The 22,951-nt window shown below is 57.9% G+C and overlaps 1 protein-coding gene across 1 annotated transcript; it reads left to right on the plus strand.

The window, feature by feature from the left end:
* The first annotated feature begins 381 nt into the window (after nucleotides 1-381).
* On the plus strand, nucleotides 382-22,074 carry NPHP4 (nephronophthisis 4). Its single transcript, XM_010565388.1, has 28 exons — nucleotides 382-516; nucleotides 1,061-1,192; nucleotides 3,488-3,660; nucleotides 3,980-4,044; nucleotides 4,326-4,481; nucleotides 5,491-5,627; nucleotides 6,190-6,356; nucleotides 6,440-6,566; nucleotides 8,577-8,765; nucleotides 9,502-9,631; nucleotides 11,951-11,997; nucleotides 12,699-12,910; nucleotides 13,016-13,207; nucleotides 13,844-14,022; nucleotides 14,644-14,804; nucleotides 15,163-15,343; nucleotides 16,447-16,563; nucleotides 16,767-16,845; nucleotides 17,038-17,268; nucleotides 17,372-17,561; nucleotides 17,715-17,798; nucleotides 17,899-18,055; nucleotides 18,375-18,460; nucleotides 19,405-19,490; nucleotides 19,840-20,011; nucleotides 20,563-20,742; nucleotides 21,588-21,731; nucleotides 21,934-22,074. The coding sequence occupies exons 1-28, from the start codon at nucleotides 382-384 to the stop codon at nucleotides 22,072-22,074; spliced, it is 4,050 nt and encodes a 1,349-aa protein (XP_010563690.1).
* The last annotated feature ends 877 nt before the right edge of the window (nucleotides 22,075-22,951 follow it).

Raw genomic sequence — 22,951 nt, forward strand, 5'->3', positions numbered from 1 at the left:
CTGCGGGCACGTGCCCGCGTGTCCGTGGGTTTCCCGTGTCCGTGCGCAGAAGCGCGTCCCTGTACGGGTCTCTGCGGGCACGCGCGCACGTATGTCCGCGGGTCGACTCGTACGGGAGGAGCGGTGGGTGCCGCCCCCTGGGGGGACCTGCGCTGGACCCTGCAGCTGCGCCCCATCGAGCCGCCCGCTCCCAGGGAAGGCTGGCGCGTCCCATGGGAACCCAGAGCCCCTTTATGGCACGTCCCGTCGTGGCTGTCCGCGCGCGTGGCATCACGGCCTTGGAGCACGTTGGCTGGAGCGCGCGTTTCCCGGCTCCGTTTTCCAGCCGAGTGCTCGCCCTAGCCGACACCGGGAGGGAGAGGCGACCTTCGGGGCAGCAAGATGAGCGAGTGGGAAAGGGTGTTTCTGCGGAACGTCGTCCTTCCTCCGCACTGCCAGCGGAGACGGACTCGCCGGCCGGGCTCCACGGCTTTCCGCTGCGTCCTGAAGTACCTGGAAGGGGCTGCCCTCACCCAGGTAGGGGGGACTCGGAGAGCCCAGCAGTGTCTTCTCGCTGAGCCCTTGCTTTCTCCCCACCGCCGGACGGGATTTGCTGTGTTTGCCGGCCGGAGCTCACGAAGGCGGAGGTTTTCAAGACAAGGTTACTTGTTTTGGGGGGAACTAACTGTAAATCTCCCGGAAACACAAATCAGAGCCGTGTCTCAATCCCAGGGGTTTTTACCTGCAAATCTGGGTTAGTGTTTAATTAAAAACACTTTAATTTTTGTTAGTTTTTAATCTAGGTGAGCACTTTTAAAGTAAAATCTCCGGGGAGCACTCTAAAAGTCTGCTACCCCTTTATTAGATGCTTAACGTTCAGTTTTCCCGCTTCTGCTTTGCTTGTTCAACCTCTGCCGTTCCGACAGGTTCTCCAGCAATGCACGAAGCTGTCCGCGGCCGCTGGCCTGATTTGGGCATCGATTCAAAAACGGGAATTGTTTGTCCCCTCTTACTGAAGTGTGTTTTCTGCAGCGTTGGGGGCCGCTGAGCTGGCATGTCCCCATCCTGTCGTGCCTTGCAGGGAGCCGAGTACCAGCTGCGCCTCTCCCTTTTTGATGCCACGTACCACCACTTCTTCGGGAGGACGTGGAGGAGCAGCCGGCGAGCTGCCCGTGCCGCCCCGCCGCGCCCGGCCAGGGCGGCTTTCAACGAGGTAGGGTGCTGGGGGAGCGGCCGTGCTGGCTGGGTCTGGGAAAACGCCGGCAGCCCCCTGGGAAGGGGCGGCGATCCCGCCGGGAGGCGGCTGGAGCTGCAGGAGTCAAGTCGGAGGAGGGAGGTTTTTAATACGTGAAGGGAAAAGCCGTCTTTGCTCGAGTTCAGCCTGGAGCCGCTCTCCTTTGGTGCTGGTTTGGCTCCGTCAGTCTGTGGAAGCAGAGCTCGGAGAGCTCTGGGAGCCTGCGATCAGCAACGCCGTAGCCGTGAGCCTTTTAAAGCGGCAAGTCCGAAGCATGCCCGGGCTCTGGCCCATGGTCGATCCGTCTGCTGCTGAGCCTCGTCTGCGGGGCTTCGTTCTCCTGCACGCAGGCAGACAGCAGCAGCAAACCCTTTTCCCTTCCTGATCCTTTGCCCAGGGTGCACCCCAGACACAGCCCACTTCTTAAGGTTTTATGCACGGTTTATTGGAATGGGGAAATTGGGCTCTTGGGTTACCCCCAGGGCTGTGTGATGGCATGGGAGCAGCGGCGTGCCACCCTGTGCCGCCTGCTGTGTTCAGAGCCGGCGGCAGAGAGCAGTGTTTCTTCACGAGTGGGAAGGAAGGGAACGACACAGCGCTTTTCTCACCTTCTCGCCTTCTTCCCTTACCTGGGAACTTAACTCACTCAAAGCCATGCTTCCATCTGCTGCTGATACCCGCAAACCAGGGTGCCCCCTTACTGGGGAGATCCCGCTGCCCCATAGTGGGGACGACAGCTGAGATGTCACATTTTCTAATTCATACCTTTTATTTCCACCTCCTCCGGTGCTGCAGATGAAGTGTGGCACAGATTAGCACCATGCTCCTTCATTCATTTAAATCGGTAGCGGTATCTGAGGGGCACTGACGTGTGCATTTCTCCCCTGAGTATTTTAATTACTGGCCAACCCCTCATTTTTTGAAGGGGGATGCAGAAAAACTATGGCAGAGCGCGCTGCGGAGAGAGCGATGTGGTGGCGCTCCCCACCTCGCCAGATGCCTTTCCAAGCACCATCCCTATGTCCGCAGGCTTCCTGGGTGTTTGGCGTACGGTTGGGAGCAGTTGGCAGGAGCTTTGGGGTGTTAGGGGACTGCATCTCACAGCCTCTCTGCAGTCGCTGAATTGCATTGCCCATCCCCTGCAGCCCACCCAGCACGCTCATGGTGCAGCCGCAGTGCTCGGGGTCTTGCAGCCTGCGTTGCAGCTGAGCACTGGGATCTTTTAACTTCATGATACTCAGCAGTTCAGCGTCGCAAAGAGTTCGGGTGCAGAGGCAATCGATGTGTGGAAGGTGAGGGAAGGGGGAAAGGCGCTGCTCCTCGTGCAGGAGAAGCTGCTGGCTGCTAGAGAGCCGCCTCGTGAGACCTGGCAGCGTGCGGGGGCATTGCATCCTCTGCCTGCACAGGCCACGCGCTGAGCTTCTGCCTGCACGTGCTGCTGCCTGCACTTTCGCCAGCTTCACCGGAGGAGGGGGCAGGGGACGGGGTCCGCACGTGTGGTGGGTTAAGGTGACCCCTGCGCTGCATCGTCCTCGTAGGGTTTAGGGGAGAGGAGTGAGCTGTCGTAAAGTGGTGTTAGCGTTCACAAAAGGAACAGCAAGCCTGGTTTTACAAGGGATCCGCTAAGGGCTGTCCGTGTCTTTGCAAGGCAAGGCATCGGTCTGCAGCCAGCAGTCATTACTTCAACGTTTTGCAATAAAAGATAATAGAATAACGATTTATTTCCCTGGGTTGACACGGTAATGTCTCTCTCCGTTATCCCTTCCTGACAGCCTGTGATTACAGTAAACGTTTTCCCTGGGACACTGTGGTAATGAGTTTTTAACAGAAAGATTAACCTAGCTTTAAATCCTGTCCCGGGGAGGTGACCTGTGTCCCGTCCCCTCCTGCCCTCAGGTTCGGGCCACCCCCATCTCCCCGCCCTGCGGCAGGAGGGCTTCCAGCTCCTTTGGCTTTCCCAGTGTGGGCCTTGCTATGATGCTGTAGGTCAGGGGCGCATCAAAGCCCTGCTCTTATGGGGTCCGCAGCCTGTGGAAAATGGGTGTTAGCAACAAAAAAAAAAAAAAGAAAAAAAAAAGTTAATGATGTTTGAGATTTAAGGAGGTTGAGATTTCCGAGTGGTGCTGGAGGTCGTTTGCCGTGAGCTGCTGCCTGGAAGTTTTGATGGATGGTGTGGTTGGGCTGCTGGCTGTCCAAATGCAACAGCTATTGCTCTGCCCGCAGCTGCCGCCACCACCTCTGAAATACCCTTTCTCTCTCCTTTTCCTGTCTCAGACCGTTTACTTCCACACCTCCTTGAACCACCCCGGCATCGCCGCCGTCGTGGAAGTGGTGGCGACGGCCGGGAAAGGGGACGGGGGCTCTCGGCATCTCTCCTGTGGCTTTGGACTCATCCCCCTCTTTGGCAGCGGGTCGGAGGCGACGGATCCGGCCGCTGAGGACAGAGCGTAGGTCCGCCCGCCGCCGCGTGATGGGGCATGCCGGGAATTGGGGTGGCAATGTGCACGGCTGCTTCGGGGGGGGAGAAAGAGTGGTCCTGGGGCTGCAGAAACAAAGCCAGTGTTTAGAAACCTGGAATTCTTCATGGCTGGGGAAGCAGCAATGGGTTTGTAAGTGATGCCTGTCCTTTCCATAAAGGACAGGGTTTTTACCACGGGTGCAGAGCAGGAAGGTGATTTCTTACTGTTGAGCGGAGGCATTGTGGAAGACGAAGATGGGCTTCAGGGTGGATTTACTAACCACTGCGCCTGTGCTCTTTGCTTTCAGACTGAAGCTGTACCATGGGACGCCGCGTGCCTTACTGCACCCGCGCTTCCAGGACCCCATGGAAAGTAAGCAGCTCCAAGACATTGCGTCTCACTCCTTTCTTGGCAGCCTCTCTTATCCAAATGAGTATCGTGTGTGTCCGGTCGATGCGATTTGTGGTCCGTGCCCTGGTAGTGCTAAGTGGACATGCCTTACTGCCAGCCGGGAAAAGCCTGGCCGGGCAAACCCAGGTTTTCCTTTGCTCCCAACATGTGCGTTCGTGGATAATGATTTCTTCAACAGTGGTGCTGCGAAGCTGTGTCTCCTACCCTGTTTTGGTCATTTTGGGATGTTTTCTCTTCTTCAGAGAACAAATACCTGATGGTGATGGAGAAGAGCCACCTGCAGTATGCCCTGAAGACCCACCAGCCCCTGGAGACGATATTTCACCTCCTTCCCGAAAACCTGCTGGTGTCTGGGCTGCAGACCATTCCCGGGTTGCTGCCAGCGCATGGAGATGCGAGTAAGGGCTCCTTCCCTTTCCCTGCTGCCTGTGCCGCTCCTGCTGAAGGCAGCAGGTCCCTGGGGAGGCTGCGGGCAGGGCAGGCAGGGCGCTGGCATGGTGATTCTGGGAGCACCGATGGGTTCTCTGCAGTGCTGCCCCTTGGCGAGAGCATCTCCGCTCCGCCAGTGGGGCTGCAGCCCTTGTGTTCATAGCTTATCCTGAAAGATGTCAAAACGGCTTCGGTCTGTTCTTCCATTAATTGCTTCGCTCCTGGGAAGCTGCTAGGGATAAGTGATGGTTGGTTTAATCACAGTTGTTTAGCGGCGTCTTAGGAGAAGCCCTTGCAACTTGTTTAAAGTCGTCCTCCTTGGTGGCAGGGCTCGGGATCACTGGGGGTCTGGCAGGTTCGGGGGGACGAGCCCTTGCACGCTCAGCCCTTGTTAATCTTCCCCTGTGGGTAGCAGCCTTGCTGTTTGAGCTGCTGCGATTAAAATTGTGTGATCTGAAGATTCAGAGGGTAAAAAGTACTCTCAATTCTGGAGCAGAATTATTCTTCAGCTTACTGCCGGAAAAACCCTACTGCTAACCGTTTTGGGGGTTGTAACTGTTGACGTTAAAGCTGAGCAAGGTCTCCAAAGCAGCCGAGTCCCCAGTGCTGCTGAGAAGGAGGGGGGAGCCAGCGTCTTGCACTGCAGGGCACCTCAGCACTGCAGTGGCGGTGGCTTTATTAAGTAAACAGATTGCAGCCATTGACACCAAAGGCATTAGGTATTTCTGGGTCTCTCCCTGGCGTCAAGGCGTGTATGTGCCAGGGAAGCTGGGTGAAGCAGGAACGTTTCACTGTGCGTCTCTGCAAACACCCCACGTCCACATAAAGGTGGTGGCCCCGTGGCCAGAGAGCCTGTGCACGGCCACGACCTCTCCCTGGTGTTGCTTTCGGCTCGGGTCTGGCTGCGGGTGCGCCTGCGTTCCCAGCATCGTCCCCCCGGCTGCAGCGTGACCTGTGGCCGCCACCTTGTCTCTTCAGGTGACTGCTTGCAGAAACCCCGGCTGATGAAGCCGGTCACCTGCTATCTGGAGAGGCTGTCCGTCCGGCTGTACCCTTCCTTGGAGGAATTTGAGGAAGAACTGCTGGACTTACTGAACAGCGATCGTTTACTTCAGGTACTGCCGATGCAGTTACAGCAGGGGAAGGCACAGTGCACGAGCAGTAATGCCGGCGCTTCGTTTACGGGCAGAGTGGAAGGGTTCAGATAAATGGCACTTGCATATTTGTTTTGCTTGGAGTCTCCAATCTTTTGTTTTGGCTTTTTTTTCTTTTTTGCTGTGCAAGCCTCTTGCGTGCTTTGTGGCTGGATTAGCATGCAGGTGCTCTGTGTAGGCTTTGTTTTGAACATCCAGACGCTAATAAGCAGCATTCGGGTTTGCTCTGCTATGGAAAATGCAAAGATAAAGTGCAGTGCATTGAGTATGTCTCTTTAGGAACAGCAGCGCTTGGTGCCCAGTAAGGACTGCTGGCCGAGTCCTTCTTTATTTGCCAGATTTGTGCCAACTCTGCCATAAAGATGAACGATTTTAATATCCATCAGCCGCTGGGGGGGTGGGTCCTGTTTTTTGAGCTTCTGACAGATTGCCTGAATTTTCCTGGCCGCGGGCGGTGCAGGGAGGGATGCTGTGCCGCCCTGTGCCGCCTCGCTGCCCGAGCTGAAAAACTTACCTGTCGCAGGCTAACGCTGCGCCGGACGGCGACGGGGTGGCAGTTCGGGAGCGGCGGCTGCACGTCGGCGTCCACAATGGCCTGCGCTTCGTCCAGGTGCCGCAGGTCGCCGTGCTGGTGCCGGAGGCGGAGGTGGTGCGGGCTGGCTGCCCGGGGGTGCCCAGCTCCGGAGCCAGGTAAGGGGGAGACCCTCCACTGCCGGTGCCGCTTCCCTCCTGCCTCGGGTGCTGCTGACAGCCGCTTCTCCATCCCGGTGCAGGGGTGCAGGTCAAGCCCTGGTCCTCAGGAGCCGCATCCACCTGAGCGAAATGGTCCCTCACCCAGCGTTTGGGGTCTGCTTCCAGCTGGAGTATGTCTTCTGCACCTCGGGGAGAGCCGGCGGGAAGGTAGGGCTGAGCGTGCGTGCGCCTCGTCTCTGTCCCTTATTAAAGAGTGGAGATCTGACGCTGGGGGAGCGAGCCCTGCTGAGTAACTCTGTCCTCTGCTCCCATTTCACCATCCCGTGCCTCCAAGATGCAGGGGCTCCTCATTTCAGGGTTGCGCTGCCTAATGAATGGCCCTGCAAAGTGTCCAGCGAATGGCCCCACAAAGTGTCCAGGTGCTTTCCGCAGCGCTGCAAAAAATATCCTGCAAATGGCTTACTGAGTCCTTTTAATTACATGTGGTTACATTTCTCCACTGTGTATATGTATATGGAAAAGTGTAGCCTGCAGCAGTCCCATAGTGTTCTGGCAAGCTAATTTGGAATATTTCAGGTTTTTTTAATTTAAAAAAGTCTTTTCTTTAGAATTTAGCATTTATGTCAAAAAGAAGTTAACCCTCCCGCTCTTTTTTCTTTTCTGAATGCTGTGTTTTTCTGGGAGCTTCAGCCTGATGTTCTCCGGATCTTAAAGCCAGAAGTCTCTGTATTGGCTGCAGAGAACACGCTCGCTAACGCCTACTTACCAATCATTTACACGTATTTCAGTTTAACCTTTCCCCAGGTTAAACCCAGCTTAGCGAGCCCTTCCGTAGTCCCCTCCAGAGCCCCTTTACTATTGGAGCCATTAGCTCATAGTGTGGCTGAATCAATGGCCATCAGTTCTTTAGGAGGCCCGAATCGTGCTCGTTGAAAATGCTCAAGTGTCCTCTCTTGTTAGAGCTGTCCAGAGCAAAACTTGGCGGGGGAAATGGGTATTTATAAAGTGGGACACATGTGCCAGGCCAGAGGGATTTCTCTTGAGGCGGGGAGGAGAAGCTGACCCTTGCTGCCGGAGATTATATGTGGGGTTCAACTCCTTTAAAAAGCTGAAACCCGAGGACCCACGGACACCTGGGGCTCCAGACGCAGATCTATTTGTTTGGCTGTGCTGGGTGCTGGGAATGCTGGCCGGGTGGCGGTGGAGCCGGTTCCCGCGGTGCAACCCTTGGGCAGAGCAGTTAATCCCAAAGCCGCTTGCCGAGCTGATCGCCTTGTCCTCTGTGCCATAATTAGCAGGCTGCGAGGGCGATTGCGGGCGCAAATAGAGACCTCTTGGTTTGCTTCTGCACCTCTCCTTCGGTTTAAGGGGAGGCTGTGGACGCACCTGGGTAAGTGGAAGCCTTTACGCTGCCTTTCCCGTCTGCTAAATACATACAAGGGATGAAAACCCTGTTAGGTTTGAAAAGCATTATATCATGCTTTTACATTATATCAGCATTATATTATGCTGATCCATAATACAGAGGTATAGTCGCTTGCATAATTGGTGAAGGGATGAGGTGCAGTTACCTGGAGCACGGGTGCCTACCGTACTGCAGCTGCAGGCTGCGGGAAGGGGAATAACCTCAGCGATGGGCTGAGTAAATGGGATATATGCAAGAAAAAACAGTGTGCCTGTGTGGGGAAGGGTGGTACAGGGTTTACAGGGAGAAAGTGGGATTTGTGCCTGTGGGCAGCTGTGGCTGTGAGTTTGTGGTCAGCCTTGAGGAGGTGAAATCATGTAGGAAGGTGCCGGTTCTGCCTGCGGCGCTGCTGGCAGAGGGAAGAGAAGCAAACCTCAAAACCGTGCAGGCCAGCTCAGTGCTCTTTCACTGAGAGGTCTCGCGATCCTGCATCCCCTCCCTGGGATCGATGTGTCCCTCTCCATCAGAGAAGCATTCCTGGTGCTCCTCAGAGCCTGCAAAAAGATGGGAGCAGAAAGGTGTGGCTGGTGGTGGGGGGCAGAAAATGGGTGCAGAAAGAGAAATAAGGTGCTGGAAAGTGGAATGTCTCCAGAACAGGCGGAGGGGGAGCGGTTTCTGTGATGCCGGAGCTGGGTGCGGGAAGGCGCAGTGGGAGATGAGAGCTGGCATCTGTCTGGCAGCACCCGCTCCTCCATCCCGCGGCGAGGCGGGGTGCTCGGCACTCACCACGCTCCCCCCTGTCCCCCACCCAGGCCCTGCCCGGCAGCGCCCACGGCGAGACGGCCGACATACGCTCGGTGCGCTGGGCCATCTGGAGCCCCGTCCTGGGTGCCGGCGAGGCGGAGGTGGTCCTGCCCCTGCGCGGCGGAGCCTGCCGCGGCCCCTGCCAAACGTTGGTCTACCAGACCCCGACGAGCGGCAGGAGCTCCCGACAGGTAAGGGCTCGCTTCTGCGCTGCAAAATACACGGGGATGCTGCCGGTGCTTGGACGGGCTTGCCGTTAGAGAGGCTCTTTGCCAAAACCTTTGTAAGTGCCCCGGCGATGGAGGAGCTCTCTGCAAATCTGTGAGGGGATGAAGAGGCTTTGGAAGAGGAGGGCGGCAGCCCCCCAGCCCCTGCCAGCGAGCGTCTACGGCGATAGATAGCGCACTCGGTGTCTGGTGCTGCTTGACTTCAGTGACGGCAAACGGGCAGACTGAGCTGCCACGTAGCTGGTCGGCACAGTTATTGCGATATTTCTTGGAGGCCACTGTGACCTGAGCCGGTTTATTCCGAGATGCGCATGTACGAGAGAAAGACCTCGTTCCCAGGTGTTTATCAGCAAAAGCAGGTTAGGGCTGGGGCGAAGGAGTCACGGCGGGGTGGCCAAAATATGGCTGTGGTGCTAAGCTGCACGGTTTGCTCTCTGCTGCGGGCCAGGACGGATGAGTGTCTGCAGAACTTGCTCAGTAAAAATCTTATACCGGGTGGTGGTGGGTGGAGTTAGCAAGGGGCTGTGTGTGTGTCTCTGCAAAGACAGAGGTATTTGGTCAGAAATTAAAGTACAGCCGCTTGCTAGCTCTGCCTCTGGCTTGCACCACCGTTTCTCCGACTGCAGGGCAAGGGAGTCATCTCTCGGAGGTACGGGGGTGGCTGCGTGTAGCACGCTGTCTAAAAGTATTTCGTTTCTAATTTCAGGGGAAGCACGTGGAGTCTGGGACTGTCCAATTCTATGTTTCCACTGATTCGGAAGAACATCTTGTAACTGCTGCGGAGATCCTACGTAAAGACAAGGACGAGTCGGAGAAGCCTCCTACGCCATCGCTGAGTGAGTGTTTTCCAGATCGCTGACATTTAAAATACAGAGTGTGGCACTGGTGTCTGCTCAGGAGAAAAAAAACACGTCTTCACCAAGTAAGCTAGTTTATGAATTACTGGAGTGAACCAAGTTTCCATCGAGTTGAATTCAGCTCTCACTTTTGAACTTGCAAAATTCCTCTGTGACAGTAGCGCTGAGCCACGTGCAAAATCCCCAAGGATTTCCATCATGGCACCAGCCTGTTCCTGTTTCAGGTGCGCTGATGGCGTTTGGGCTCCGGTGCTCAACACCCAGAGCAGCTGGATGGGTGCAGCGGCTGCACCAGCAGCGCATTGCTCTCTGCCAGTGCTGCTGCTCATCTCTCTGGACTCTGAATCCCTCCATATGTGAGGACAGGAGAGATGGCAATTATAGGCTGAGGAAAAAAATAATAATCTTGTGCTGCTGCTGCTCAAGGAGCGTGACAGCAGCACACATTCGATCGTCCTGCACAGGCTGTGCCAGTGTCTAGCCAGGAAAAACCAGGCTGCGTATGCGTGTGTGCACATTCACATTTATCTGTCTGTGTGTCTATAGTGCAGGGGTGCCAGGTGGTCGGGCTTTCAGTGCTGTGTGTGTTGGAGGCAGAAAGAAAACTGCCATTGGCTTGAGTTTGGGCACGGAGTTGAGTCAATGCCCCCGGCTCCTGGAAATCATCTGTGGCTTGTTTCTGTCTAATCCCCCCTTTCATGATTGATGGGAAACAAAACTTCCCTTTCCTCTGCAGCGTCGCTTCTGCTCCCGCTCCGGTGCCCACGCAGGTCTTGGTGCGATGCTCCAGATACCTGACAGTGTTTAAATACATTTTACGAGCTTATCCAGCTCCTCTGGTGAGCCGGTAGCTGGCGCGGTGGATGCCTGTTCCTGCTCTGGCTCTGGACCTGCTGTGCCTTCCACGAGATGGCAGTGGCACCATGGCTCTGCCGCAGCAAGTCCTGGCTTTCTGCCGGCGAGGAGCTGGGTTTGCTGGTGTAAGGGGCTTTGGAGCAGGAAAGCTTCACGGGTGAAATGAAGGGCTCTGGCGATGCTGCGCTGGGTTAGGCTCTCTGCGACGTGGCTGCATCGCTGCTGGTACCTTCCTGGCGCTGCTTGAAAGGTTCTCCTGGATGCCTTTCAGCTGGCGACGGCCGGGATGTTGAGGGAGTTGCAGTGCGGTGAAGGGAAAAGCCAGCTCGCGCCGACGGCGAGCTTCCAGCCCGGCACTGGGCTGGCATGCTCTGGCTTGCAGGGAGCGTGCTGGAGTGCGGGCAGGGTGCCCGGCGAGGGGAGATGCCCCAACAGGGTGATTTTAGGAGATGAGCTGCGTGGCCTTTCCCTGGCTCTGGGGGCCTGGTGGCACGGGGAGAGCTTGGGAAGTGCAGCGGTGGTCCTGGAGCCGTGCTGTGAGGTGAGCGGCCACGCGCGAGAGCAAGCCTGCGCTCCGAGCTGCTGAAATGAGTGTTTGGTTAACTTCTTGTAGAGCTCCGTTGGAAAACACGCCACCAGCTGGCCCTTTTGGCCAGCGGAGGCCAAGCGCATCTTCTGTCAGCTCAGCTGCCGGTGGTGCTGATGGATCCGTCCATCATCTCCTTAACACTGGCCAAAGCCATCCTAACTGAAAGAAAACAATGTTGTAGACGTAAGGGAAACAGGGTGGTTTGCTTTGCACAGCAGTCAGCACGAAATAGCCAGAATATGTGTGGTGGTGAAAGCAAAATAAGGTCTCAGCATCACGTGGATGCAGAGATAGAACATCTATGCCCCTGGACTGCTCTGCTCTGAAGGACCCGCGGCTCAGCGGCACAGCGAGCTCAGCTGTGCCGGCGCGCGAGCCGAGCAGCCAAATATAAACACGATAAAGCTCGTACCGTTTCAGGGCACGAACGCACGAATAGATGAAGGGAGTGACAAGAAATAACAGAGGAGCGACGAAAACCTTAAGTATCCTAAAACTTTCACATCTCATTAAGCATCCCACTTAGGCAGCGCCGGATGGCCGGAGGGAACCGCGGCACTGTCTGGGGATGGAGGAGCTGCCTTTTGCGGCAGAGTTAGCCTAATTCCAGCAAAATAACGGTTGGATCTGGAGACGTGCTATGTTTCCCCCCTGCCAGGCAACAGTCGTATTGGAAAAATAAGTCAAATAAGTGGTTGAGAGATGGTAAGCCACCTCACTGAGCTGGTTTCACCCCCCAAATTTAAAAGGGCTGGCGGGAGGTTGGAGGGGGCTCACTGGCGAAGGTCACAGACGCAGTGGCAGGGCCTGGGGCGACGGCTCCGCTACAGCATCTCTCCCGTCCCTCTCCGCAGGTCCGCAGGCCCCGCTGCGAATGGCGGCCTCCCCGCGGGGACCGGGGGTAAGTGCCGTGGACGCGGGTGGCAGGCAGCGGCGTTCCCGGGGGACGACCCACGCGCTGAGGATGTGCTCCCGGTCGCATCCTCTGCCGGTTTTCCTGGCTGCTGCGGCCAAGAGGCGCCGAGCGTCCTGCTCAAACCCACCTCCTCCGAGGCAGCAAAAGGGACCCTGCCTATAACGTGCTGGGCGAGAGTCCCTCAGCTCTTCTCACACCCCAAATGTATTTGTAAGGGCAGCTCTGGTTTTTGACAGCCCAGATTTGCTGAGTACTGTTGTCCCTGGTACACGCTGACAGTGACGCACAGTTTCTTCGTGCGGAGCTACTGGGATTTAAGGAGAGCTATGAATACCGAGATCCCTCTTTATGCTTTTTTTATATCTTGATTCAAGGATCAAGGCACACAAATATTTTTGATGAAATAAAACGCTTCATAAGACCGCATTAAGCGGTTTGATCTTCCTGCTGCATTTTCCCATCCCTCCCCTTGCCAGGGAAAGTGCAGCAGCTAAATAAGAAGCAGAGGTGCCGCGCCGCTTCTCGGCAGAGCGGCGATGCTGGAGCACGTGGCATCTGAGCCACTTCAGCAGGGAAGGGCCGCTGGCCCGCCTCGACGCCGGGGTCCCCGCAGGGCAGCCCGCCTTGGGGGGGCTTCTCCCCCAGCGTGGGGCCGCGGGCGCTGAGGCTTGCCGCTCTCCCACCAGCTGTCGGCGTCCCAGCTGTCGGTCCCGGCGCGGAGCAGGGGCCAGTCCCCGGCGCGGCGCGGCCGCGGCTCTTGGCAGGAGGGGGGGATCACTCACCTGGAGGCTGACCTCGGCTTGCCAGACCCGGAGCCCCGTGCCGGCGACCAGCTGCGGGCGCTGCCCTTCACCCCGCTGCAGGTGCCCATCGCTGCCGTGGGGCTGCAGGCAGGCAGGTGATGCTCGGCTGCCCTTCCCTGGGCTCCTGTGTCCCCATCGCCCGGCCCGCAGGGGTCCCCCGCGGCTGATTCTGTGCGGTTCACCCCCGTTTCTCTTGTCAGTTCCCGCACCCTGCTCTCCCGTGCCTCCCTGGCGCGACTGCACGCCGCCGGCTTCCCGGAGATCCTGGACCACAACCAGGTACCGGTGGAAATCTCGGAGCCGGTGGACCCGGCGAGTTTCAGCCTGCGGCTGGAGGAAGCCGACCCTCTGCAAGGCAACGAAATAATCCTGCAGTTCCTGGCTTTCGGCAGGTGGGATGGCAGCTCTTCGTGGTACCTTCTGCAGGCAGATCCCGGGGGCCTCCTGGGGGAGAGTCCTTTACCAAAATCCCCCCCAACCCGCTTCCCTGCTTGAGAGGGAGAAGTCCTTGCAAAGGTGCTGCTTCCCCCAGCGCCTGCCGTGGAGGCAAAGCCCCGGAGGGTTTTACGATGATGCTCTTGTCCTTTCCGGGCACTCTTAAATCACGTTCCAATTTTTTTTATTGTATCCATTAGCCACAATGTGATGTAAAAGCTAGTTAATGCAGGGTTTCTCCATAAATGCATATGGAGTTGAGAAAGTTGGCACCCGTGGGGGTGGCTTTGGCTGGATAAGGCCCCACTTGTGTTTTTTCTGTGGACGGCAGTCTGCTCTGTGAAGGTAAAACGCTGCCTTTGCTGGGCTCCTCTGTCACAGCATATGGCGGAGGACAGCTGGAATTGTGAAGCTTTTTGGAAAGCCAAGGCAAACCATATGCCCGCTGTCTTCAGAGAAGTCCAAATACTTGTGATGCTGCCGATCTTCTCTTGTTCTTCTGCCTTTCAGTGCGTGCCAAACGCACTAGTTGCTCGTGATGGCGAGGCAGCGCCGCGCCATGAGCTAACCCAAACCCCTCTCTCTCCCTGAAGGGATGCCCAGGATGGTGTGGAGGGGACGTGGCCGAGGACCATCTTCCTCACCTTCCAGTTCTACCGTTTCCCGCCCGTCACCACGCCGCGGCTGCAGCTGGTCAGCACGGATGCAGGGCTGGCGGCTGTGCCGGCGCAGCTCCTTATCCGGGTGAACAAGGACGGGACCCTTGGCACCGGTGAGCTCCGGTTTTAGCATCCTCGTGCGGCCGCTCCTCTCCCATCAGTCAGTTTTGGGCTTGCCTGTGGGCTGAGGAACGGGCTGGCGTCTGCTTTGATAGCCAGCCTCCGCTAGTTTGCATGGCACATCATGAAAAACGTTCAAAATGTCCAACATTTGAAGTAGAACGCCGGGAAGTGTTGGTGGCACAATTTGCACGTCGAGGCTGCCAGCTGCCGCTGCAGCTAAGCGCCTTTGAAAAGAAAGGCGGCACGTGAGAGCGCAGTGCCCAGAGCGAGCGGCTCTGATCCTCCTAGCTGAATGCTCTTTGTTTCTTTCTGTGCCTTATTAAGTTCTGGTCCTGAGAGACACCAAGCACTTGTGGCTGGGGAAGCTCCTTTTCCACATGGAGCTGTTAATGGAAATGGAGGGGGGTCTGTACAGACTGAGTGCTTCTGGGGGGCGGGTGCAGTCCCGGCGGACCTTGGACCTTACTAGTTGACCGATGGGTTCATTGAGTGGAGGAGAGCAGGGATGTGAGTGGGCAGGCTTCTCCAGAGCAGAAGAGTGTCCCCGTCCTGGCTGATGTGCTGCTGTCGGCAGAAGCTCCATTTCCATGACGATGCCGCGTGTCTCGCAGGACCGCCGGGCTTGCAGCTGAAGTACATGGTGGATCCCGCTTTCCTGCGACCCGGGGAGCAGCTCTGGTTTGTGCGGTACCTGGCCGAGCACAGCCTCCAGATTGACGTCTGGGACGGAGACTCCCTGCTCCTGGTTGGGTCTGCTGCTGTTAAACTGGAGGTATCGGTGAAATTGAAGGTCTTTCCCCTTAAGCCCTCAGGACTGCTAACGATGCAGGAGACCCCCTGCTTAGCAGGCAGGAATGTTAAGGAAGAGCCTGACTTTTCTTTTGGTCCCACGTTGAGATTGCCTCTTTAGTAACCGAGTTGCTCGCAGCCCCTCTGTGTAACCGAGACCGATGCCAGCCCGATAAGCCCCTAATTGTGGGATTTGTCATCTTTTTCTCAAAAGTGGTGGCAAAACGTTAACTTTCTTCCACTGCCCTGGCAATCCTGCAGTATTCTAGGGCTAAACCCTCCCCAGACCTAGGACATCCAGAGACGTCCTTACCCCTCACCGGTCCTTGCCTTGTCCCCAGCCCCTGCTGCGCCAGGGCCGGGCGGCCGTCAGGACCCACCATGAGCTGGAGGTGGCCACAACCGAGTACGAGCCAGACGTGACGGTGATGGGCCGGGAGGCACTGCGGCACGGCGCCCTGCGGCCCCTCGGCGTCCGCGTGGCGGTGAGGGGCCGCCTCCACCTCTGCCTAGCCAATGTCGGTAAGAGAGTAGCCGACAGCCTTGGGTGCTGGCACCGGCACCCTTGTGGCACACACGCCTCGCCGGGTACCCCCGGTGCTGGTCAGAGCCCCCGTCCTGGCACCAGCGCGGCTCGGCTCCGGGTGCCGCTGGGCTGCGAGTGGAGCCGTGTGGCTCCTGGTTGTGCTTGCGGTTCCTCCTTGGCTGCAAACGCCGGCAGAAGGCAGCGGGGAGGCCGGCGGTGCGGGGACGGCAGCGCCGTGCGGTTAGGTGCTAGCAAACAGCACGGGGCTGTGGGAGAGATGCACAGGGCTGTACCTCAACGAAAACCACACTTGTAAGAATGTTATTCTTCCCAAAACCCGCTGGCTGCTTTTATTTTATGTATTTAATTCCCCATCCTAGAAATGTGCAGTGACTCCAGGTTTTAAAATCTTATCTTCAGAAGGAAGATTAGCTCCATTATAAGATATCTCAAATCGTCATTTCCATACTTTGCCTGCAAAGGGACGATAAGCTCCTGGGAAGGAGAATCAGATTCACAACCCAGGGAGAGGTTTAACTCGCACCTCGCAAAAGAGGGAGAGATGCTGCACCAGGACAACAGCCGCCCTTTGATTGTTTTTTTCCCCGTCCTCTTTGTTTGAATTTCAAAATACTGTTGTTAAAAACAGTATTGAAAAGCTTGGTGCGCCTGCCCGAAGGATGGGGACGGGATTTGTAGGCCGGGTAAATACCCAGCGGGTTTAGAGCCTCATCCAGCTCCGCTTGGCATAACCTTTGCGGGAGTGTGGATGGCAGCAGGAGCGGGGCTGCAGCCTGAGGATGGGGAACACAGAAAGGAAAACCGGAGCTGGTGAGGGACTTGGTGGTGACTCACTCAGTATGGCACTGTGCTTTTGATGCTGCTCCGTCTCCTGGCAGACGGCTGTATGGTGGTAGCAGCACTAGGCTCTGGAGGGAGTGCCGTAGGGCTCGCAGAGAGTTGTTAGCAACCAGATAGTTGCTCCTGCTTTTTAAAAAATTGTCTATAAAGCGCTGCCGCGAGAATAAAAATTTGTAGTAGATTTTTTAATGATGAAAAACAGATGGTTTCTGCTCACTCTCGTCTCTGCTCGTGGCAGGTCACCCATGCGAGGAGACCCCGGGGCAGCCGCCGTCCCGCTCCCGCGTCGTGCCTGCGCCGGATGGCGCTGGCAGCATCCCAGCCGGCAGCTGGATCTCCCTGAAGGCCGCCGTCGGTGAGTCCTGCCGGGCTGGGGCTCGGCCCATCCCCCTGGCGTGGGTTCGGGTTGGCGGTGTCTCTGCCGCCGTGCCCCCAGCCGCGGGGTTGCTGCCCCCTCCGGCGCTCCCCTTGCCGGCCTGGCGGCATCGTGGGGGGGGTCCCTCAGGGCCACGCTAATTGGGGGTCCCTTGTCGGCGCCTCGGTGTTCTCTCCCCACAGGCGGGCGGGTGTCGCGGGCGCGGAGGCTGGCGGAGGTGGACGGCGAGCTGGCGGCCGCGCTGTGCGTCCGCCGGCCGGAGGCGAGGCTGGCCCCCCCGGCTGTCCCCGGCGAGGCCACGGCTGCCCGCCGGCGCAAGCTGCGGCGCATGGCGCTGGTGCGGCAGCAGGAGGACGCCGGCGGCGGGAGGACGCCCCAGCTCTCGGTGAGGAGAGGGGTGCCGGGGGACGGGGATGCGGTGGTGGCTCTGGGCTTACGGTCCCCTCCCTCGCGGCAGGGCTGGCAGGAGCAGCGTGCCCGGCACCTGCGGGACCTGCAGATCATCGATGCCTACCGGGAGCGCGTCAAGGGCGAGAGCATCTCCCGGATGCTCAGCCAGGCCATCACCGCCACCCACACCGTGCATGCCGTGCTGGGGACGGCCGAGTTCTTCGAGTTCGCCCTGAAGAACCCCTACGGCGTCCAGCACACCGTGACCATCGAGGTCGACCACCCCGAGCTCAGGTGGGGGCCGAAGCAGGGTCACCCCCGCGTGCCTGGGGAGATGCCAGGGTGGCACTGGCTCCCGACCAGTCCTCACCAGCACCTCTGCCGCTCGCTCCCCCAGCGTCATACTGGACCCGAGGGAGTGGCGCCACTTCAAGGAGCTGACCAAGAGCGTTACGCCGGTGGAGGAGGAGATGTTCCACCTCCGTGACGACCTCAGGCCTCAGGTCTACCTGCGCCCCAAGGAGACCGTCCGCATCCCCTTCAAATACCAGACCTTCTCCGCGGACCCCGCCGTCGTTGTGGCGCAGGTAGGTGCAAGCCCCCGTTTTGAGCTGTTCCCGGTAGGAAGCATTTTCCTCGGCTGTGTTTGCCTCTGCAGGGCAGGGTGGTACCGCCATGGGGAGCACCGTGCAGCCATAGCGGTGCTGCATCCCCAGGCAACCGGCTCTTGCACCCCACAGGGGCCGGCAGGGCTGGGCGCCGGCACCGACGCAGCCACCCGCTCCCTGGGGAAGAGCAGGGCCGGGCAGACAAAGCACATCCAGGTGAGGGAACCGGGCGAAAACGCCGCTCGAGGGGCCGCGCGGGAGGAGAAGCATCACTTTTGCAAAACTCCGTCCCTCTCCCACTGGTCGCCCGGGACAGGTCTCCTTCCAGGTGAGTGGGGGGAAGCCCATCGCGATCCTGCGGGTGAAGGTGGAGCCGCAGCCCCACGTGGTGGACCAGACCTTCCGATTCTACCACCCGGAGCTCACCTTCCTAAAGAAGACCATTCGGCTGCCTCCCTGGCACACGCTCCCCGGTGAGCCCGCGGTTGGGGCTCGGGCTCTTCCTCGTTAGCCAGCGTCCAGGGTTCATTGGGGCCTCCCTGGAGGTGCGGTTGGCATCCAGAGAGCTCGTCTCTGCTTCCTCGCCCTTTCACAGCCTTGGGCTCCCTGCTCGCTCTTCATCCGCTTGCCTGCATTCATTTTATGTTTAATTCCCTGCACCAGTATGCCCATGTAGTTTGCTGGTAGCCCTGCATAAGGGATTCTGGGCTGCGGCTGCGTGGGGTGCAGGGTAGCAAGCACAAGCGCAGAAAACGCTGAATACGGTTTCACCTCGGTCTCTCTCCTCTGCAGGTGCGCCAGTGGGGATGCCCGGGGGGGAGCCCGAGATGTTTGTTCGCTGCAGCGACCCTGACATCATTTGCGAAACCAAAAACATGGTACTGGTTACGTTTTGGCATCGGTCTGTCCTTTGTGTCCTTCTGCTGGGGGTTTTCGGCGGCGGTGAAATGCCTCGCACGCACGGAGCATCCCTGTGTATCAGCCCGTGGTAGCGAAACGCTGGCAGTGATGAAGCTGGAATTGCCCTTTATTATTGCTCCAATTAAAAGGAGCCACATGGCTTTTGTGGTGGAAGCTGAATATTGCCCCTTACCACATCCTGCGGCAGCCTGTACTGGCTTGTTCTTTTGAGCAAATACCAGATGATTAAGATGCTGGGGAAAAGCAGCCTTTTGTCGGGTGTGGGATAGACCTTCCCCACTGCTCGGGGTCTCCACAGCCGCTGGAGTCATGCGGCGGGGGGACGGCGCATCCTCTGAATGCGCGGCAGAGCATCTCTCCACTGGGTGATGCTGAGGCGGTGGGGAGGACCATGCCGGACCAAGGTGCTCCTTAGGCTAAGCTTAGCCGTCGCTCTGCGTCCCTCCCCAAGCGCAGCCCTTGCTTTGCAATGCCCCGCACGAGTTTCCTGGGCTTGCTCTGCAGCTGGGGGAGGTAGAAAGGAAAAATAAACTTGAGCCCATACGTGCAGATGGCGATGAGGGGTCGTTGCTAATTGCCGTTGCAGAAACGCGTTAGTATGATAATTAGATTACGGCTTGTTAGAAAACTTGGGGAAAATGTGCCAAAATTTGATTACAGATGCGGACCTGGAATGCGATAGTCGTTTGTGTCCTCTTTTGTAATTAAAAATACTGGAAGAGCTCAGCCAAGCTGTATAATAACTTAATAACATAGTTTAACTAGATGCTGAAAGCATCTGCTTTCGTAAGTGGGTCGGTGGCGGGTTTTTCCGTTAATGGGAAGGAAACCCTGGAGTCCTCATTAGCTGGTTTGATCGCGAGGTTAACCGTTGGAACGATGCTCTGATTTTTGCACGCAGGGGCCCGGGGAGCCGCAGGACATCTTCTTAAAAGTAGCCGGAGGACCAAGCCCGCAGATCAAAAAGTTCTTTGTTGCTATTTATACGTAAGTAGCAGGACCCCAAAAAGTGAGAAACACTAGCCCCGAGTGGTGGCAGGGCAGGAGGGGAGCTCACGCTGCCCTTTCCTTGCTTGCGGCTTCCCGAGCCCAGCCGGCTTTGCTGAGCAGCAGAAAGCTGGGCAGGAGGCTTCCCAAAACTTTTGCAGCTTAGGGTTTTACATGGTTTTCTTTTCCTCTAAATAAGCCCCGGCCAGAGCATCCCCGCTGTGCAAGCTAATGCCTTTTGAGCCAGCCAGGCTATCTCTGCGTCGGATGATGCTCTGGGAACGGGTGGGACTGATACGGGTTCCTTAGCAGAAGCTGTCAGCGAGCCCTGTCCGTCTGTCTGCTGCAGGGATGCCTGGCTGGCAGCACCCGTCCAGATCTGGCAGTTCTACCTGCACTCGCTGCAGCGCCTGGATGTCAGCTGCACGGCTGGGCAGCTCTCCCGCCTCTCCCTGCTGCTGCGGGGCACCCCGGCCCCGCGGAGGGTGCAGGCGTTCACCTCCCACCCCCAGGAGCTGGAGGTAACCCCCGCCGCGGGTGGGCTCGGGTCTGTGGCAAGCGAGGGGCTGGCCTGGACCAGCCTGGTGAAATCCCCTCCGGAACGGGAAAGGCAGCCCTAAAGTGTTTGCGATAATTATCTTTTGATTAGAGCTGTCATGTGTAGGATCATCGGCACGAAACCCCAGAGGGCAAATTATCTGCGTTAATAAGACCATCTGAAGACTAACAGTTTCTTTAGAATCCGTTTGGCCGTAATTGCGAATGTCAATAACGAAAGGCACAAAAACTCCATCGCTGTCCCGTAAACAAAAGCAAAAGTCTCCCTGGGCAAAGCCTGCGAGGGGAAGGAGTCCCGGGGCTGGGGAGAGCTGGCTGTCCCCGAGCGGCTCTTATCCTTCCCGACACGAAGCCGGTCCCGGCGTATTCACGTGGGTGGGATTCGGTAGTGGTGGTGTAGGTGCACAGGTCTTTAAGAGCAATCATCAGGTCTAGTTTGTACTCCAAGCTGGACGTCGCGGAGGTGCGATAGGCTGCCGCGGGCGGCCACAGCTCCCGGTGTTGGTTTCCGCAGGTGGATCCGGACGGCGCCTTCCTTCTCCCTGCCAACGGCATCCAGGACCTGTACCTCGGCGTGAGACCCCGGCGGGCCGGCAGCAGGTTCATCTACCTCAACCTGGTGGACGTGGAGTCCCACCAGCTGGTGTCCTCCTGGCTGCTCTGCCTGTCCTGCAGGCAGCCCCTCATCTCCAAGGTACGGCGGCTCTTGCACCAGAAAAACGCGGTGACGGCACCGGACCGGCGGTTGCAGTCTGGCCAATAACCCGGGGCCATCTCCTGCTTCTTCCTCTCTTTACATCTACGGGTTTTTTGGTGCTTGCCACCCTGAGCGCACGTTTCATCCTCGGGTGCTCAAATAATCTCGCTGCAGACTGCGGTAAAACGTCTTTCAGGTGGTTTCGAAGGCAGTCCCATGCTGAGGAGTGTCAACTCTGAAGTATCCCCGGTTGTGAAATTAAAGCTACAGCATGCTGCTTTCTATTAGCACTGTGCTGGCAGAGGCCTTGCCTGAAAGATAGAAAATTAGATTTTCTGGCTAATGTGTTCCTTTTAAAAACGTTTTCCCAAAACCCTCGGTGCCGGGGGAAGTTCGGATCGGCGTTTAAACCGATGCCTCGGCATCCTGCCAAGTGCCAGCCCGCCTTCGGTGCCACGGGGCGTTACCTGAGCGAGCGCCATGGCTCTCCCTGTGGACGTCCATTAATTAGCTGGAGGACGAGCTGGCCGGTCCCAGCTGCTCCCCTGGCCCTCGGTCATTCGGGCTCGTAATTACTTCGGCTGCCGCGCCGGTGCCAGCGGCGGCGCGAGGAGGATGCTTTTGCTCAAAGGTGGCTTCTTTATATCTGCTGGCAGAGATCAAGCGTAAGGCGTAGAAGGGGAGAGGAGGGGACGTAAGGCAATGTGCCCCTGAAATGGCTCCCACGGCGCGTGGGTGCAGGAGGCATTTCTCTGTAGTCGGTTTGGGGGAGCGCCTGTCGTTCCCTCCGCCCGTCCCGCGGTCTGTGCCACCTACTGCCACGGCTTGTGCTCAACCCGCAGGCGTTCGAGATCTCGCTGCCCGTGGGAGGTGGGAGAGGCTGCAACAAGCGCATCACCTACACCAACCCCTACCCCTCGCCCAGGCTCTACTTCTTGTACACCAACCGGCCCGACCTCCTGCAGTTCAAGGAGGACTCCTTTGAGGTACGTCCTCCTGCCGCCGGTCCTCCCCCCTTGTCAGACCCCCGCCCTCATCCAGCTGGACACCATGATGCGCGGAGTGATGCTCGGTGTAGGGATGCAGGCTGTGCTGCCGCAGGAGGGCCGTGCTAGCCCGGGGAGGATGGGCAGGTCGAGGGGTCCTTGCCGGGTCCCGCCGCCTCTCCTCCCACCCGTTTTCCCGCAGGTCGCCGGTGGCGAGGTGTACACCATCGGCTTGCGCTTTGCCCCGAGCCAGGGCGCGGGCGAGGAGGAGATCCTGATTCACATCAACGACCATGAGGACAAGAATGAGGAAACCTTCTGCGTGAAGGTCGTCTACCAGTGAGGCTGCAACCCCGCCGCGGCAAAGCGGCTGGTCTCTGTGCTGGCCGCCACCGCCGCTCCCCCGGCAGTGCCGCCTCGGGAATGCCCCGTCTCCCCGACGGGGGGTTGTGAGCCCCATCCCCTCGCAGTCAGCACCTCACCAAGCCGGGAGGTCTCGCTGTCCGCCGGGATGCCCGGGCATTGCCGTCAGCATCGGTGGTGCCACGCGGCTCCATCTGCACGAATCGGGGAGAGCGAATGTATTTGTTGCCGTGCGTGGTGACCGCAGGATGTCTTTATTTTTGTTAAGCGTTACTATGTTTTAGGCACATTGGAATCTTTTTTTAACTGAAAAATTTGCAGATCTGATTCTGCAGAATATTTTTAAAGTATTTTATATTCTACAATGAGTTTTGTACACACTGAAGTAGTTTTCTGGCATTTTCGTTACTTTTTACTCATCCTTGATCAATTAAACTTGCTGCACAGAACTGGCAGACTCTGGCGGCGTTTTCTTCCGTGGGAGGTGGCAACCCTCGGGATCCCCATCCTGTGGAGGCAAGTGCTGAGCTTGCCCTGCCTGCGGCTACGGTGCCATCCGTCCTGCGGTGGGGAGTGCCGGGGGTCCCCTGTGTCACCCCCAATTCCCTGGAGTGTCCTGGGGGTCGGGGCAGAGCAGCCCCCTGCCCCCAGGAGACTTGTGCCCCTGTGAGCGCCGTGTCACTTCTTTTTACAGGGCTGAGGCTGGTGAATTAGTAGCCCCGATGAAGTCGTGTGCCGAGTTCCTCTGCCTCCCTAGGACTGATCGGAAATGACAGCTAATATTTTAAAAATGATTATGCTGTCTGCAGCACAGAGAGGCCCCGAAGTTGGGTTATTAAAGTAGATTAGCTGAATAA

The sequence above is a fragment of the Haliaeetus leucocephalus genome, unplaced genomic scaffold, assembly GCF_000737465.1.
Source record: "Haliaeetus leucocephalus isolate CR32 unplaced genomic scaffold, Haliaeetus_leucocephalus-4.0 Scaffold190, whole genome shotgun sequence".
Taxonomy (NCBI): Eukaryota; Metazoa; Chordata; class Aves; order Accipitriformes; family Accipitridae; genus Haliaeetus; species Haliaeetus leucocephalus.